This window comes from Dermacentor albipictus, unplaced genomic scaffold (genome assembly GCF_038994185.2).
Source record: "Dermacentor albipictus isolate Rhodes 1998 colony unplaced genomic scaffold, USDA_Dalb.pri_finalv2 scaffold_219, whole genome shotgun sequence".
Taxonomy (NCBI): domain Eukaryota; kingdom Metazoa; phylum Arthropoda; class Arachnida; order Ixodida; family Ixodidae; genus Dermacentor; species Dermacentor albipictus.
In genome coordinates, this window is record NW_027225773.1 from 48,436 (window position 1) to 62,550 (window position 14,115).

General features: G+C 48.7%; 1 protein-coding gene across 1 annotated transcript in view; it reads right to left on the reverse strand.

Moving 5' to 3' along the window:
• Window positions 1-3,805, reverse strand: part of LOC139053803 (uncharacterized) — a 44,833-nt gene extending 41,028 nt beyond the window's left edge. The window contains exon 1 of the mRNA XM_070530546.1: window positions 3,714-3,805. Coding sequence (XP_070386647.1) covers window positions 3,714-3,791 — 78 coding nt within the window. The 5' untranslated portion in view covers window positions 3,792-3,805. The remainder of the gene's footprint in view (window positions 1-3,713) is intronic.
• Window positions 3,806-14,115: the final 10,310 nt, after the last annotated feature.

Here is a 14,115-nt window from a genome sequence, read left to right on the forward strand (position 1 = left end):
AAGTCAATTCGGGTTGAATGGCGCAAAAGCGACTAAGGCCATGCGGCGCCAGTCACAGGCAGGGTGTAAAGGTATATGCAAGTTATACAAATCGCACAAATGTTTCCTCCTCTGTGTTTCAGTATGTGGGCCTGTCACAATAATGTGGTTTTCTGAAGGCGATTCATGAAATTTCTCGCAAGTTGGTGGGTTTTCTTTTAGAAGTAGAAAATTGTTTGCTAGATGTGTCTGCCCAATTCGAAGTCGACATAAAATCACCTCATGGAACCGTTCTTGGTGACTGCACGATTTCCGCTCGCCAAGCAGGGGTTTAGTCACATGTAACCTGTTATTTATGCACGAGTTGTACCCCTGCCACACGGGCACAGAATATGACATTATCTGGCTAATGCCTTAAACTAATGTCACTGGCGGGGTGCCACAGGGACATGCTTAATGGCATTAAAGCTTAATGCCATTCGCGGCGTAGTGCGTTCTCGTAACTGACTTTGTTATCAAATGCGTACTCCCGATCCAAGTGCCTCCACATTATGACGAGACTAAACGGATTCTTATTGAAGAACAATTACGATATTCTTCACACTTCCTTTAAAAAACTGCTCTTTCTAGTGGCGTAGTGCGTTCTTACAATTATTACAAATCATTTGGCTGTCGAATGCGTACTCTTGTTTACAATGTCCCCGCCGTGGCGTAGTGACCATATTCTCACGATATTAAGCAAACCTGCACATAAAAACAACTAATATATTCTAAACTTTATAAAAGAAGTTCTTTATTCTCGTAGAGATCAGCAGGCGATCTCGCCGCTACTCACGGCTAGAGCCCTAATTGTGAGCGCGTTAGCCAGGAGAAGCTGTTCTATTGCACGGCGCCGGCTCCTTGCGTTGTTGGCCCTTGAATTTCCTGACGATGCTTGACTTGAACAAGCACATACGCCAGAACTGAAGCTCATGGTCAAATTCTTCAGGATCGCTGCTTGAGAGCTTTGAAGCTTTGAGCGCTATTTTTCAATGCTTTGGCTACGCTATGAATTGGCCGAGCTAGCTTTGGCTTCAAAGAGATTACGGCTAGGTGCAACAATGGCATTCCTGAAGTAAACTACATATAATACGCCGGTTAATGTTTCTCATGCCATTTCTTAAACATCTGCTCCCTAGATAACTGTTTTATTTGGCAAGCAAACTTCATCGTTTCACTGCAGCTATCGCCATCGCAACTCTTAATGTCATTAGGTATGCGCGTGTAGCAGCGATAGAAATATAATGGCATTAAGAAACTGAAGGTCTTAAACTTTTATTGGCATTAACCTCGCCCGTGTGGCACAGGTATTAAATTCTTGTAGCCATTTTGATGCCAGGGCCTTACGAATCGCTCGGATACTGTCTCTGTATGGAAGTGTTATGCGAGTTATGCCTTTGTGAGCTGCCATGGACGCGCATCTGCTGCTTCATTCCCGGGTATACTAACATGGCTCGGGGCCCAGTAGAATCATGGTTCTTCCGTATTTGCTAATAAAGGGACATTAAAGGCAAATATTACATCAAGCTAAAGTGATAGATTAGCCCTCGAGAATATCTAAGGCGTCAAAAAAATCGCTAACGGAGCCCTAATTATCGAGAAATAGAGGTAAATGCAGGACATGATTACAGACTCCCCCGGGGCATTCAAGTACTTGCCCGATGACGAAAGCACTCGTCAGTTAAATTCTGTCCCTAGTACTCAACCACTCGTTGCACAAAAGATCCTTGTATTGTATTCTAAGACAAAATAAAATGCTACTTGTCTAGTGCTATATTTCACTTTTAGGGAAAAGAACTCATTGAAATAACCCTGACAACGACGCGGGCGGTCGAAAGATTTCGTTTACGCTCGACTCCGCGCCGCCCACACTTTCGCGCTTCAATAGTTACCGCGTAGCGCTGCTCTGGTTTTGCTAGCTCGCGAAACTCGCACAAACTGCAAGCAGCAGAGAATTCAACTTCCACGTGATGTCGCGGTATGCCCGAACGATCTACGCCACTTGACCTAAGAGCAGCTGCAGCGCCGAATCCGCCACTCTGTCTTGGCTCGGTGCCGCCGTCTGTCGGGCGCCGCTTTACTCGCCGACGGCAGGAAAGGGCGATTATGGTGGCTAGGGTGGTGATGGCGTATGGAACGTCACCACTCCCCCGGTTGGGTGGCGGGAGATTCGAATTGCGATAAAGGTATACGGACCCTTCAGATGCAATTTTCTCGCAAACTAAGTGTTTTCTTGGCAAGAGACAAGCGTTGCGAGGTTTCAGGAATGGTATTTAAACAGTCCACATCGAATTGGTATTTGCCCTTAGGGTCCCTTTAAAGACCATGTTTAAGAAATCGCCAAGCTAGGGTTCAGACGCGGAGTTTAGAGCTCTGAGTGCACTTAACAAATCGGTACAAATAACAGCGTTCTTCTGCTTAGTCGGTGGTATTTTTTTTAACTGCCGTCCATATCGCATAAACTTCGGCGGTAGACTGAACCGAAATGATTTATCCGAATGCTATTTTCACCATTTTTCGTTCTGCTTTCGACACCCACGTATACTTGTGCTTTAGAGCCGTCAGTGTGAAATTCCGTGTAATTTTTACATTTTTCTTGAATAGCTCAGAACACTTGTATTATGTATTCTTGCGGAGTGTCTTTTCTTTAGATGCGTTAGTGTCCAGTCACATAGCTGTGTGAAATTCCACCATGGGGACAATCTTTGCTGCCTTTAACCAACCTCCAGGATCTCTTCAGGAACATAAGTGAGGAGTATTCCTCGTGTCGTAAGGGGCCGAATCACGGCATTAGTGTAGTGTAAGCTTGAGTTGCATTGTGGCACGATGTTGTACTATATATGCTGCGGTGATGAATGAATTCTAAGTACGTAGGAAAAACTGAGTAACCCTCGGCGCTGCTGTAAGAAAGGCTCATTACAGTCAACGTATAAACTTGGGGCAGGTGATGTTCTGTAAGCACCACTTGCCAGTTGCAGCACAAGGTTATGAACTGGATCAAGTCGTCCAATGTAAGGGTGTCTGGCTGAGCCATAAGCTACGCAGCCGTAGTCCAGGAAGCGGAACGTAAGAACTACGTAAGATGCTACGTTCCGACCGAACGTAAGGGGCACGCTCGGTCAGAACCCAAGTGCTTATGGGATAACTCTTTCGGAATATTTAACGCTTTATTTGCCTTAATTTTTGTTGTCTTTCTATGGGCCACGAAGTTTAGGTTTTTGTCAAAGATTACTCCCGGGAATTTACGTTCTTGTTTTACCGGCAGCGCCATATCATTCAGTTTTAGAACCGGGTCTAAGTACAATCTACGTTTCTGCGAGAATAGCACTGCAACAGTTTTTTTTTTTTTAGTAGAGAAGCGAAAGCCATTTTTTTTTCAGCCCATTGTATTAGCTTATTGTGATCTGGAGCTGCCATTGTGATTTGGAGCACTATCTATGCCTGCTGCATAGACAGCGCTGCAGCCTACGCAAAATGGTTTGTAGGAATTCTAAGAACAGATCTGACACAGCTAGACCAATGATTATATGGCGACCCGATTCAAAGCACATCAACATCCTATGGCGACGCCCATGAAAAAAAAAAAGGAAGTCTACTTTTCGTATGCCGGTAGATACCGCTCCGGGTGCCCAGTGCCAAAAACACGGCTCAATTGCTCCGCTGAACTAAGTGGTCAGGTTCAGTACAGCACTCACCCAGGGCCTTGAGAACCGCGGCAGGACGTCTGAAGTGTCGCTGTCGGCCGCGTCACTTGAGTCGCTCCAATCGGACATGACTACCAAATGAAGAACCTGGACAGGAAAACATTGACAGACTCGTTTACCAATTGTATACCGTATAGATACAGAAACCGATGGCAACCCTAAAGTGTGCCATGTTTCACGGATACATTGCCACAGTACTAATGTCATGCACTGCTGAATGAGTCGCGCCCGTTCGGTTTGAATCGCAGGGGTGGGGTATGCTGCACTGATACTCAAAGGGTGTTGACGTGATCATTTAAATTATTCATTTCTGGCATTAAGCGAAAATTTGAGACGTAAACCGTAGAAAAAATTGCGACATGCCACACAAGGCCATAAATAATTTAGTGTATATAGCTTTTTTTTAATTGTGGGGTTTTACGAGCTAAAACAACTTTCTTAATATGAGGCGCGCCGTAGTGGAGGACTCCGGAAATTGAGACCACCTGGGTTTCTCTAACGTGCACCTAAATCTAAACAGACAGGTGTTTTCGCATTTCGCCGCCATCGAAATGCGGCCGCCGTGGTCGGGATACGATCCCACGACCTCGTGCTCACCAGCCCAACACTACAGCCACTCAGCAACGACGGCGGGTATAACAGCTTTTCGACAGCCAGTTTCGTTTCCAGGAGAATTCTGTGTCGTGGCTTGTCAGGTCTCAATGTGCGAGCTGGACATCGCGACGTTTTGGTGCCCACTCGCGCTTATGGTCGCTCACGCACACACATGTCCCCTCAAACTCACTGGCTTTCATTCTTAGTCACGTTAACGGGGACTGACTGCAGTGCATACGTCAACTCACGCCTTTCGTCACTTACGAACGCCTTTGACACGAGTATGCCGACCTACATATGCGCATATTTAGACGATGGTGCGCACTTTTCACGACGTATAGAAGCATTTCGTCTTGGGCTATAGTCTGCTGTATTAAGGTCAGTGACTGCATTTGTAAACCACGCGACATGTGATCATTGCACCCTCCATTCGCCACAATAATTTCAATTTTCTTGCCACATTATTTGCTGTCAATGCTTTTTGCGAACACGCTTCAAATAACGTTGCGGCAGCGAGACGCGAACGGCCGTGCTGCTTTCGCAATGTTTTTATCATCCGGTTCATCCCATAATGTTTGTGCTACCGAGGAACATGAAGCAGGCGGTGTGAAGATCACTCAATACGAAATAAAAGTCAGCGTCGCGTGAGAGGTGAAGCACCGATTGCTATGGCACATTATTAGACAGCTATACGAAGGTTCGTTATTCTATCAGATGCATTAACTGCGGTGAACACTCGCTTACTAATTAAATTAACAAGCACGTTGTCACGCGCGCACAAGCAAACACATCTGCACTCGATTACAGACACTCGCTGTCAGTACGCTGGCGTATGAAGAGCGGCAGCACCGGCAAGCGAGTTCCCCTTCGTGCTGCCTCCGCTTCAACGCGAACTAGACGCGCGAGAACACACACACGCGAAGCCATCAGCTATCTCTTGGCGGTTAGCCTTCGAACCCAGCGTAGAATCACTCCAAGATGGGAAGCGGGCGGCCACGCTTAGTCGCCGCAGCTGGAGTAGAAGATGCCTACTAATGTGCACCTCCCCCCCCCCCCCCGTCCCCCTTACTAGCGCGCGGCCATATCCCCGCTCCTCACCTTACGCGCGTAAAGCCGAGACCACACGTACGCTAGCGAACGCGCGCCTAGCGCCTACCGCGCCTCGCGAGGAATGGCGGTTTGCATCCACAAAGACGCGCGACAGCGCGCGCTCAGTGGGCTCACTCAGACGCCCTGGCAGACTAGGCTGCGTACTTTATTATTGTTTTTATTTATTTGTTAGTGACAGCGTTTCAAAGTGCTTCGACATCTATAACCGCAATTGTTACATTTTTATAGCTGTTAGATCAGCACAAAAAGGAAAGGAGAAGCACCGTCTTGCATGATATAAATCTGCTTCACCGAGAGTTGAAGGTACAGCGCCGTAGCTGCGTATATAGCCAGGCGCGCCGACGCTAGGCAGCCCAAGCGCGCGATAACTGCCCGCCTTCCTTGCGAGAAGTCGCCGCCGCATCGTGCCACCGCCTTTAGGCTGTTTCACGTGGCACGATCGGGGGAAAAAAATCCATCTGCCGCGCACGTCGCTGAGCGATTTTCGAAGACAGCTTGCACACGCGTTTGCGGTAACGCGATTTCCGTCGCAGCGATGCGCAAGGTCGCCCCCCTGCTCACGAAATATCCATGTCTGCATCGTGAAATAAAAACAACGTAGAAACTAGACAAATATTCGAATTTTCCTATTATTCGATAGCACGATCTTGAACTGTAGCGCGAAGTGACACGGACGCAGACTAGAAGCACACAGGACGATCGCTAACTGTCAACTAAATTTTTATTGAAACGAACACTATGTATACACATACACATATATACACATACACACATATATATATAGGTGATTGCAAAAACAGAAGAACATGACAAGGCATAAAGACGTCAGTTAACGATATCAGGAGGTAGGGAAGTGAAAAAAGGAAACAACAAAAGGACTACTTCAGATTAACACGTGTTGTGAAGACACTGAAATTCGCATTCTAACAGAGACAAAGATGCATGGCTAACGCAAGTATCTCCTAATCGTTTGACGTGGAATGCCAGGATTTCCCGTGTGGTTTGACATTTGTGTCTTGAAAGAATTTTTGTGTCTTCAAACAAAGGTTTCCAACCGCTATTGAAACAATGTGACGCTAGATGCGAATCATTCGGGCTGTGAAGTGAATAGACTTTGTTTTCCGTTTTTTGACCTCCCTACCTCCTGATACGTTTAACTGACGTCTTTATACCTTGTCATATTCTTATGCTGCGGTATTTGCAATCACCTACACACACACACACACACACACACACACACATTCTATCCTTTCCATTTCTATCCTTTTGTATTCCATAATAAAACAGGTACACCATTTTCTAACGTTTAAAAGCGTTGAGACTTAACGACACCTTGCAGATACGCTGAGTGAGGCTCTGCTCAACACCGCAAGTATGAGTGTGCTGCTTGCGCGGCGTCGGTGGTTCCGTTTAGTACACTACAGTTTCGTTGTTACTATGGAAGCCACAACTTTTTTTCCTGAATGAGTATTTGATTTAGCAGAAGAACAAGCTACTATTGAGTGTGCATGTATAAGGAGCTATTGTATAATATATAAACAATAGCAATAGCAATATACAATAGTATAAGCAGCTATTGTATAAGCAACTTTTGATATTCTGATAGATCTCGGCTTTTCACTTGCCCGCGTGCGTCCCCTCGTTTTCTTTCCAAGACGGGTTTGTGAGCAACTATACGCTGACCTCTTACCGTCTGGTCGTATGGTCATAGGAATTTCGTTGTGGGGAATCGGTTCGCTTAGCATTAGTCTCGCCCTGGTTTATCACAAAGTATTTTGACCATGTTATCGACACTGCGCGCCTTCGTAGTGTCCACTGAGGGAGGTGGCTTGGCGTAGCGCCCGAGACATACATTTGTATGTTTCGGTAGTGCCGTAATAGCTCGGTGCCGTACTGTTCGAGCTTATGTACATACTTGTTTGGTGAAGTTAGCTTACATGCACCCGTACTTTGCTCGTGGTGTTAGGACCGCTAAGCAGTCTGTGACAACGTCCGTGCAAGCACCCCCGAAGCGTGCGCCTATCCACGTGTTGATCTCGAACTAGTTTACCGCTTGCGTTATAGGTGTTGAACCTCATTTGCATGTTACGCGTCTCGTGTAAGGGAATACCTAGGATGCGATAATGTTTTATAGACTCTGGCCTTTGTAGTTCTAGGCCACTTAGTTCGACGCGAACTTTGTGTCATTCTAATGACGAACCTTAGGAAAGAATCCAGACCCTGTTAGATGTGGCGCCGTTTCCTGAGGCTACTTCGAGTTCCCCAGACCACATGGAATCGCAGCACAGCTAATTGAGGAATGCAGAAGCAGGGATGCCACATTCCTGAGGCAAGGCACGTGCAAACAAGTTGGTGGCCCCCAGGTCGTGTGCCGCCGGGGAACTATTCAATGCTTGACTTTTCCAGAAAGCGAAGGGATAGCCAGGCACTGTTGCGAAGAAAAGGGGGTCTCGGACCAAGACGGCTGTAATGCGCCGTGACAACATGACGGCTGTAATTGAACGTGTCCGCCTTCGTCCGCCGTCAACCCCTACCCTTCTCCGCCTTTGAAGAGCGCATTGCAAGTCAGAAGGCAAGACCGCAGGGAGCCGCCTGGTGTGGCACCGCGGCACGGGCGCCAACCATTGGCCGAAAATGGCGTCATCTGAGCGGACTCTCATTGGCCGAACATGACGCGACTTCCAGTCCTCGAAGGGTTTAAAAGAAGCATTCCAGAGAGACCAGAGCATTCCCTGATTGACCTCTCTCGAATTTCTTGCCGCGGGCCGCAGCGTCCGAGTTGCTGCCGGCCCGTAATAACTGTACGACTGTTACGCGAGTCTCACCTCTATATATAATGTAAAATATACCCTCCCAAGTTTGGTTTTCATCCCGAAGTCCGTCCTCAACCCCTACAACCCCTGCCTTTTCCATAGCCTGGTTACGTAGACAGAAAGACATTATCAGCAAGAAAATTTTCAACAATTTGGCTCATTACCTAAAATGAGCTAATTAACGAAACTAAAATTTCATTTGCAACAACATCGCGGAATACCAGACAAAAGGTTCGATTAACAGCTTGGGAGGACCAGGACACCCTACATACACCGGCATAACGTTAGTTAACGGAAAATACTGCAACCTCATACACTGTTGAATACAACGTATACTACACAGGTACACAGACATACCTTCGTGTGGGTACTATATAAATGCTATCGTCATCTTTATGAAAGGGAACCCTCGAGAGCTCGGTCAATGGCTTCATCGGCTACATATTACGAGGCGCCGTGGAGATACGCGAAACCAAATGAAAAAAATGGCGGTCCCTTCTACTGCCTACATCCCTCCTTACACGTTTCCCTTGATTTCTGCGTGGAAGATGACGGGTAGTGTGGTCACCCTCAATAGTGAAATTCTGGGTGAGGTTCCTGCGACACGCTTCCCAGAATTGAATGTGTCCTTCTCATTTGAGGAATTGGACACTGTTCTGGCCAGATGCAGGCGCTCATCGTCGCCAGGACCAGACGACATGACCTACACTGCTTTATGCCATCGAGGTGAATATGGCCGAGGTAGACTTCTGGAATGTTACAACAAGTCATGGAATGATGGCGTCGCTCCTGAGCGGTGGAAGTCCAGCCGCTTGATACCGCTCCTGAAGCCTGGAAAGTCGCCACTTGACCTAGCGTCCGAATGACCCATTGCGCTGTCCAGCTGAGTTGGGAAGGTCATGAAAAAAATGGTTCTCACACACCTAGAATGGCATCTTGAGCGCCACAACGTATACCTAGAGGCCATGGCTGGGCTTCGAAGAGTCCATTCCTCTGTCGACAACGTGATCCACCTCGAGATGGATTCACCGATGTGCGCTAAGTGCAAGTCTGAAAAGACTCAGTCATCTCCTGTGCCACTGTTCTTGCTTTGATGACCAACGTCAGAGTCTCCAGTGTGCCTTGAATAGACTGGACGATAGGCCATTCACAGAAGCAAAGATCTTAGGAGATTGGCCTCACAGTTGGTCAGCCCAGAAAGCCATTCGAGCGCTCCTTAATTCCCTACCTAAAAGCAACAGAGCTGAGTGCCCCCCTGTTGACATCCTGCACCTAACATAGTGCAAGTGAAAGTGCAATATAGCCTCATGTTTTCTCTTTCACTCCCCCTCCCCACGTTTAGGGTAGCAAACTGGACTCAGTCTGGTTAACCTTCCTGCCTTTCCTTTCTCCCTTCTGTCTCTTGTATTCCACGCAAAATTCTCAGAACTCGGGTAACGCTATTGCTATCTCCCTTACCATACTTTGCTTCTGCTGCCACCATAACCAACACCGCCGCACTTGCATAGCAAATATGACTAGACGACGTAAAGCTAGCCGTAAAGGACCGCAAGGATTGACAAGTTTCGACAACTTCGCACATGGCGCTCGAGACAACGCATGCGCATCGGATTTCTACAAGGAAGCCTGGATGTCACGGCACACAGCGCACTCTGCAACGGCGGATGCCCATATAAGAACCCCGTTGCTCCCGCTCTCAGTGGGCACGTCAGCTGGCATCGGATACCCAATATGGCCAACCGATGTGCAGCTAAGTAACAAATTTTCTACAGTTACAACTAGTGATCCGTGCTTCATCCAGCTGATGTGCCCTCATAGCTGTTATGCGTTTCTTTCTGGTGCGTAATTTTTTTCTTTTGTCCCTGTTAATTCTCTCCGGCGACATGGAGTCGAATCCAAGTCCTACCACTGCAGAACTCTTGGCTCAATTACGGGATGGTCAATTACGGGATGGATGAAATCGAGTCAAAACTAAAAACAGTTGAAGAATCGGCTTCTTTATTTAAATAACTTAGCAGCCAGATCACTGGCCTTGAATAAACTGGAATTCTTGGAGCACAAGCTCGTAGACTTGGAGAACCGGATTCGCCGAAGCAACCCGCTTATTTTCGGTGTTTCTGATGATGACAAAACAAAATGTCCTTCGGTGCGTGTGGTGACAATATTTAATGATGTTTTAGGCTTTAAAGCCCGTTCAGTTGAAAGAATTCACAGAATAGGATGAAAGCAGCGTGGTAAAACTTGTCCTGTAATTGTAAAATTTTTCGATCACAGAAAAAATAAATGTGTTAAAGAATTCCTACAAATTGAAGGGCAAAACTATTTCAATCTCAGAAGACTTCCCGGCAGCCACTAGGTACACAAGAAAATGCTATGGGAGAGTACTGACGCTAGAAGGCCGGCTCGGCAACAAGGTGAAACTTGTTTATACGACAAAGTTACGGTCGACGCCGCGAATGGTTCCAATGGGAAAATGAACAGAAAAAGATGGTCCCGTCAGGCAGACCCAAAGATGCAGCGACAGCAAACCAATGAATCGATAAAAATTAAACTGTTTTTGTGTTTGAACTTGAACGCTCGCAGCATAGTGGGCAAGTCCTCCGTCCTTGAGAGCATAATCCTTGCATACAGGCCGCATATCGTAATTATTACAGAATCATGGCTGCAGCCTGATGTCAGTGACAAGGAAATAGCGCCTAACGGCTATAAAATTTTCCGTAAAGTTAGAATTTCGAGAGGTGGCGGGGTCGCCATGATTTTTAGAAGAATCTTTACGAATTGAAAGGTTGGCAGACAATCCTGGGATTGAATGTGTCCTCGCAAAAGTGCATGCAGTTGACAAAATTTTCGTTATCGGGAGATTTTACCGCCCTCCGGACACAGACAGCAGTTTCAACGACCAACTCAATGAATTTCTTTGCTCAGGCACAGCTTCATCCTGCAATATACTACTGGGCGGTGATTTTAATTTTCCATCAGTAGTATGGGTCGGTGCATTTTCTCAGCCCGGTGCACAAATTGCTGAACCCTTTGTTGATCTTATAATGTATCATGACCTGACGCCATTAGTAAAACAACCGACACGCATAGATAATGAATCAGAATCAATCTAAGATCTTTTTTTGGTTAGCAGAAGTATGCTTCCTCAGGTTCCGGAACTTAGCGTCGGCATATCAGATCACAGAATGGTGTGCCTTACGATGTGTTTGGACTACGTCGCTCGGGTTGAGCATGAAAAGCGTTCAGTGCTTGTTTTCTCACGAGCAGATGATGTATACAGTGCCATCCGCTCCAGTGTAGAGCGCGCGAGCAGCCGGCTTTGCTGTGCGGGGTGACACCTTGCGGCGATTGCTGGGTCTGAGGTGCCCAGGAGCATGCGTTTCTTCTAAGGGACACACTAATGCCCAATTTTTGCCGGTCAGTGAACTCTTTTTGAATTTTCGAGACTTTCAGACCACGCCTCGGCTCAGCTAGCCCTACCCGACTAGGCCTATCGTCGGCGGCGAGGAGCGAGCAGGCCTCGCTCGTACGTGTGCGCGGCAGCATGCCCGCTATGGAGACAGTCGTGGAGGGAGAGGACATCTCCCGAGAAGAGGCGAATCGCCCAGGCTGGACGACGGCCATGGGCAGATCTACCCATGATCGTCGTCCAGCCTGGGCGATTGTCTGGCCTTTTTGTTTCCAAACAAGGCCAAACAGGGACCGACCGTTCCGGACCGAGGCAACGAGGAGAGACGAAGGGCGGCCGCCACACTGCCGGCCCGCAGAGCGCGGTCAAGCGCCTCGTCGCCGCATCGAGGCTGCCCCGGCTACCGGGGGACCACGTTCGCATCATAGCGAGGCCGAGAGACGGCTTCGACGCAAAAAAGTGAGTCAAATTCGCCTGGCGCAAGCGCTAGCAATGGCGGCCTTACTCCCGGCGAACGAGACCGAAGAAGACATCGTTTGTCCGAACGTAACCCAGAACATTCTCGTCGTGTCCACGCCGACCGAGAAGAACGCGAACGCATACGCCGGAGTTCACAAGCTTAACCTAAGAGAAGGCGCATACAATGTGGCCGCATACATTGCGGCGCAGGACAACACGTGCAAGGGGGTCATCAGATGAGTGGATCCCGAAATCAACGAGGCCCAGCTTCAGGCCATGATCGTGAATCAAAGAAATCCCAAGGCCTTGGAAGCCAAGCGGATCAAAAACACCTCGACGGTGGTAGTGCTCTTCAACGGCATGAAAGTGCCGAACTACGTCATGTGTGGCGTAAGCCTAATACGCTGCACGCTATACAGGCGGCAGAACGACGTGTGCTACGGGTGCGGTGACTTGGGCCATAGAGTCGACGCCTGTTCAAATCCTGACGAGAGGTGCCGCGGCTGCGGAGTCCATGCCTCCTTTACTAGATGCCAGCCGCGTTGTCCGTAAACTCAGTTCCTGGCCCTCTCTTTTCTCTCATCCGCGAAAAGGCAACGAGTGCCGCTTGTGGCGGACGTCTGCAACCTAGATCACGTGCTGCGGCCTCTGAGATTACCATGGCGTCTGTTGCCATCTCGGAGGCCCGCGATAACGCTCGCTAACAGACGCCCGCGCATATAAAGCGCCCGCGGAGCATTCAGCCGCCGCTGCCACATCCGCCAGAAGTTAAAAAGGCAACGAGCGCCGCCTCACGGAATTTATGCTGAACTAACTTCAACTGAGGGAACCGCCGCCGCAATGGGAAGGCGAGCAACGCGGCTGGCATCTAGTAAAGGAGGCATTGGCCACCAGTGCTCGTACAATTAAGTGAGCCCTCTGCAGGGGCCAACACCCGACGGCGGACGGCAAGTGCAAGCAACGATACCAAGTTCCTTACGTCGTGCGGCGCAGGAGGCGCCGACGCAGAAACGCGAATTGCAGCTGCAAAGGCAGCCGCAACATCGGGAGAGTAGTTAACGCGATGGATAGATGTTAAGAGCGTCCCCTTTGGAAGGGGGCGGTGGGTTGCGCCACCAAGCTCTTCCTATTATACTGCTTTATGTCCTAACTAGGCTAAACAATAACGGGCACTTGCCACACGACGGCAGCGCAGCCGATCGAGAGGCCGCGCTTCCGCTCCCAAGTGCGCATTCAAGAGGGGCCGACCTGGGCGGACTGGGCCAACCCAAAGCCGCAGCCGAAACCACAATCAAAGGTAACGCAGGTAGCATTGCCAAAGCATAACAAGGAAGACCCTAGAATAGCTCAGCTAGCGGAAGAAATCGCGCGCCTCAGCGCGGAGATTCAGCAAACGAGGGCGGATTTCGAATCGTTTCAGGAACAAGGTTCCAGCCCCACCTAGTCGAAAAACGGCAGCAGCAGGGGCTGCAAAGTACACCGACCCCGCAAGGTGAGCAGTCTGTTGGCTCGGTCAAACGCAGGGCCCCTCCCGTGACGGAGAAAGGAAACCTGGCGGAACCCGAGTCCAGCAGCATCCTATTGGGAATTCAGCAGTCGATTAGCTATTTGCAGCTAATGGTCCAGCAACTAGCGGAAAGCATGGTAGCATTCTCGGCAAGAGTGACGCGTACAGAAGCACACATTGCGCATGCAGGTGCTAAACAAAACCAAGGTATCAATCATGGCGAACAACTCAACTAGAGAGCTGGTCATGCAGCAGTGGAATTGTGCTAGCTTCAAAAAGCGCAAGGCTCCGCTGCTACAGTTCGTTGCCTCACAGGCGGACAAACCGCAGGTCATAATCTTACAAGAAACTTTGGGTAGCGAGGCGACCTTGCTCGGCTACCGGGTCGCCTCGTCGAAATCCGAACAGGGTAAGCGCGGAGTGGCGACCCTCGTCGCGAACAAATGCTCTTTCATGGAACAAGATTTTAAATTAGGCAAAGCGAAAGTGGAGGTAACCGCG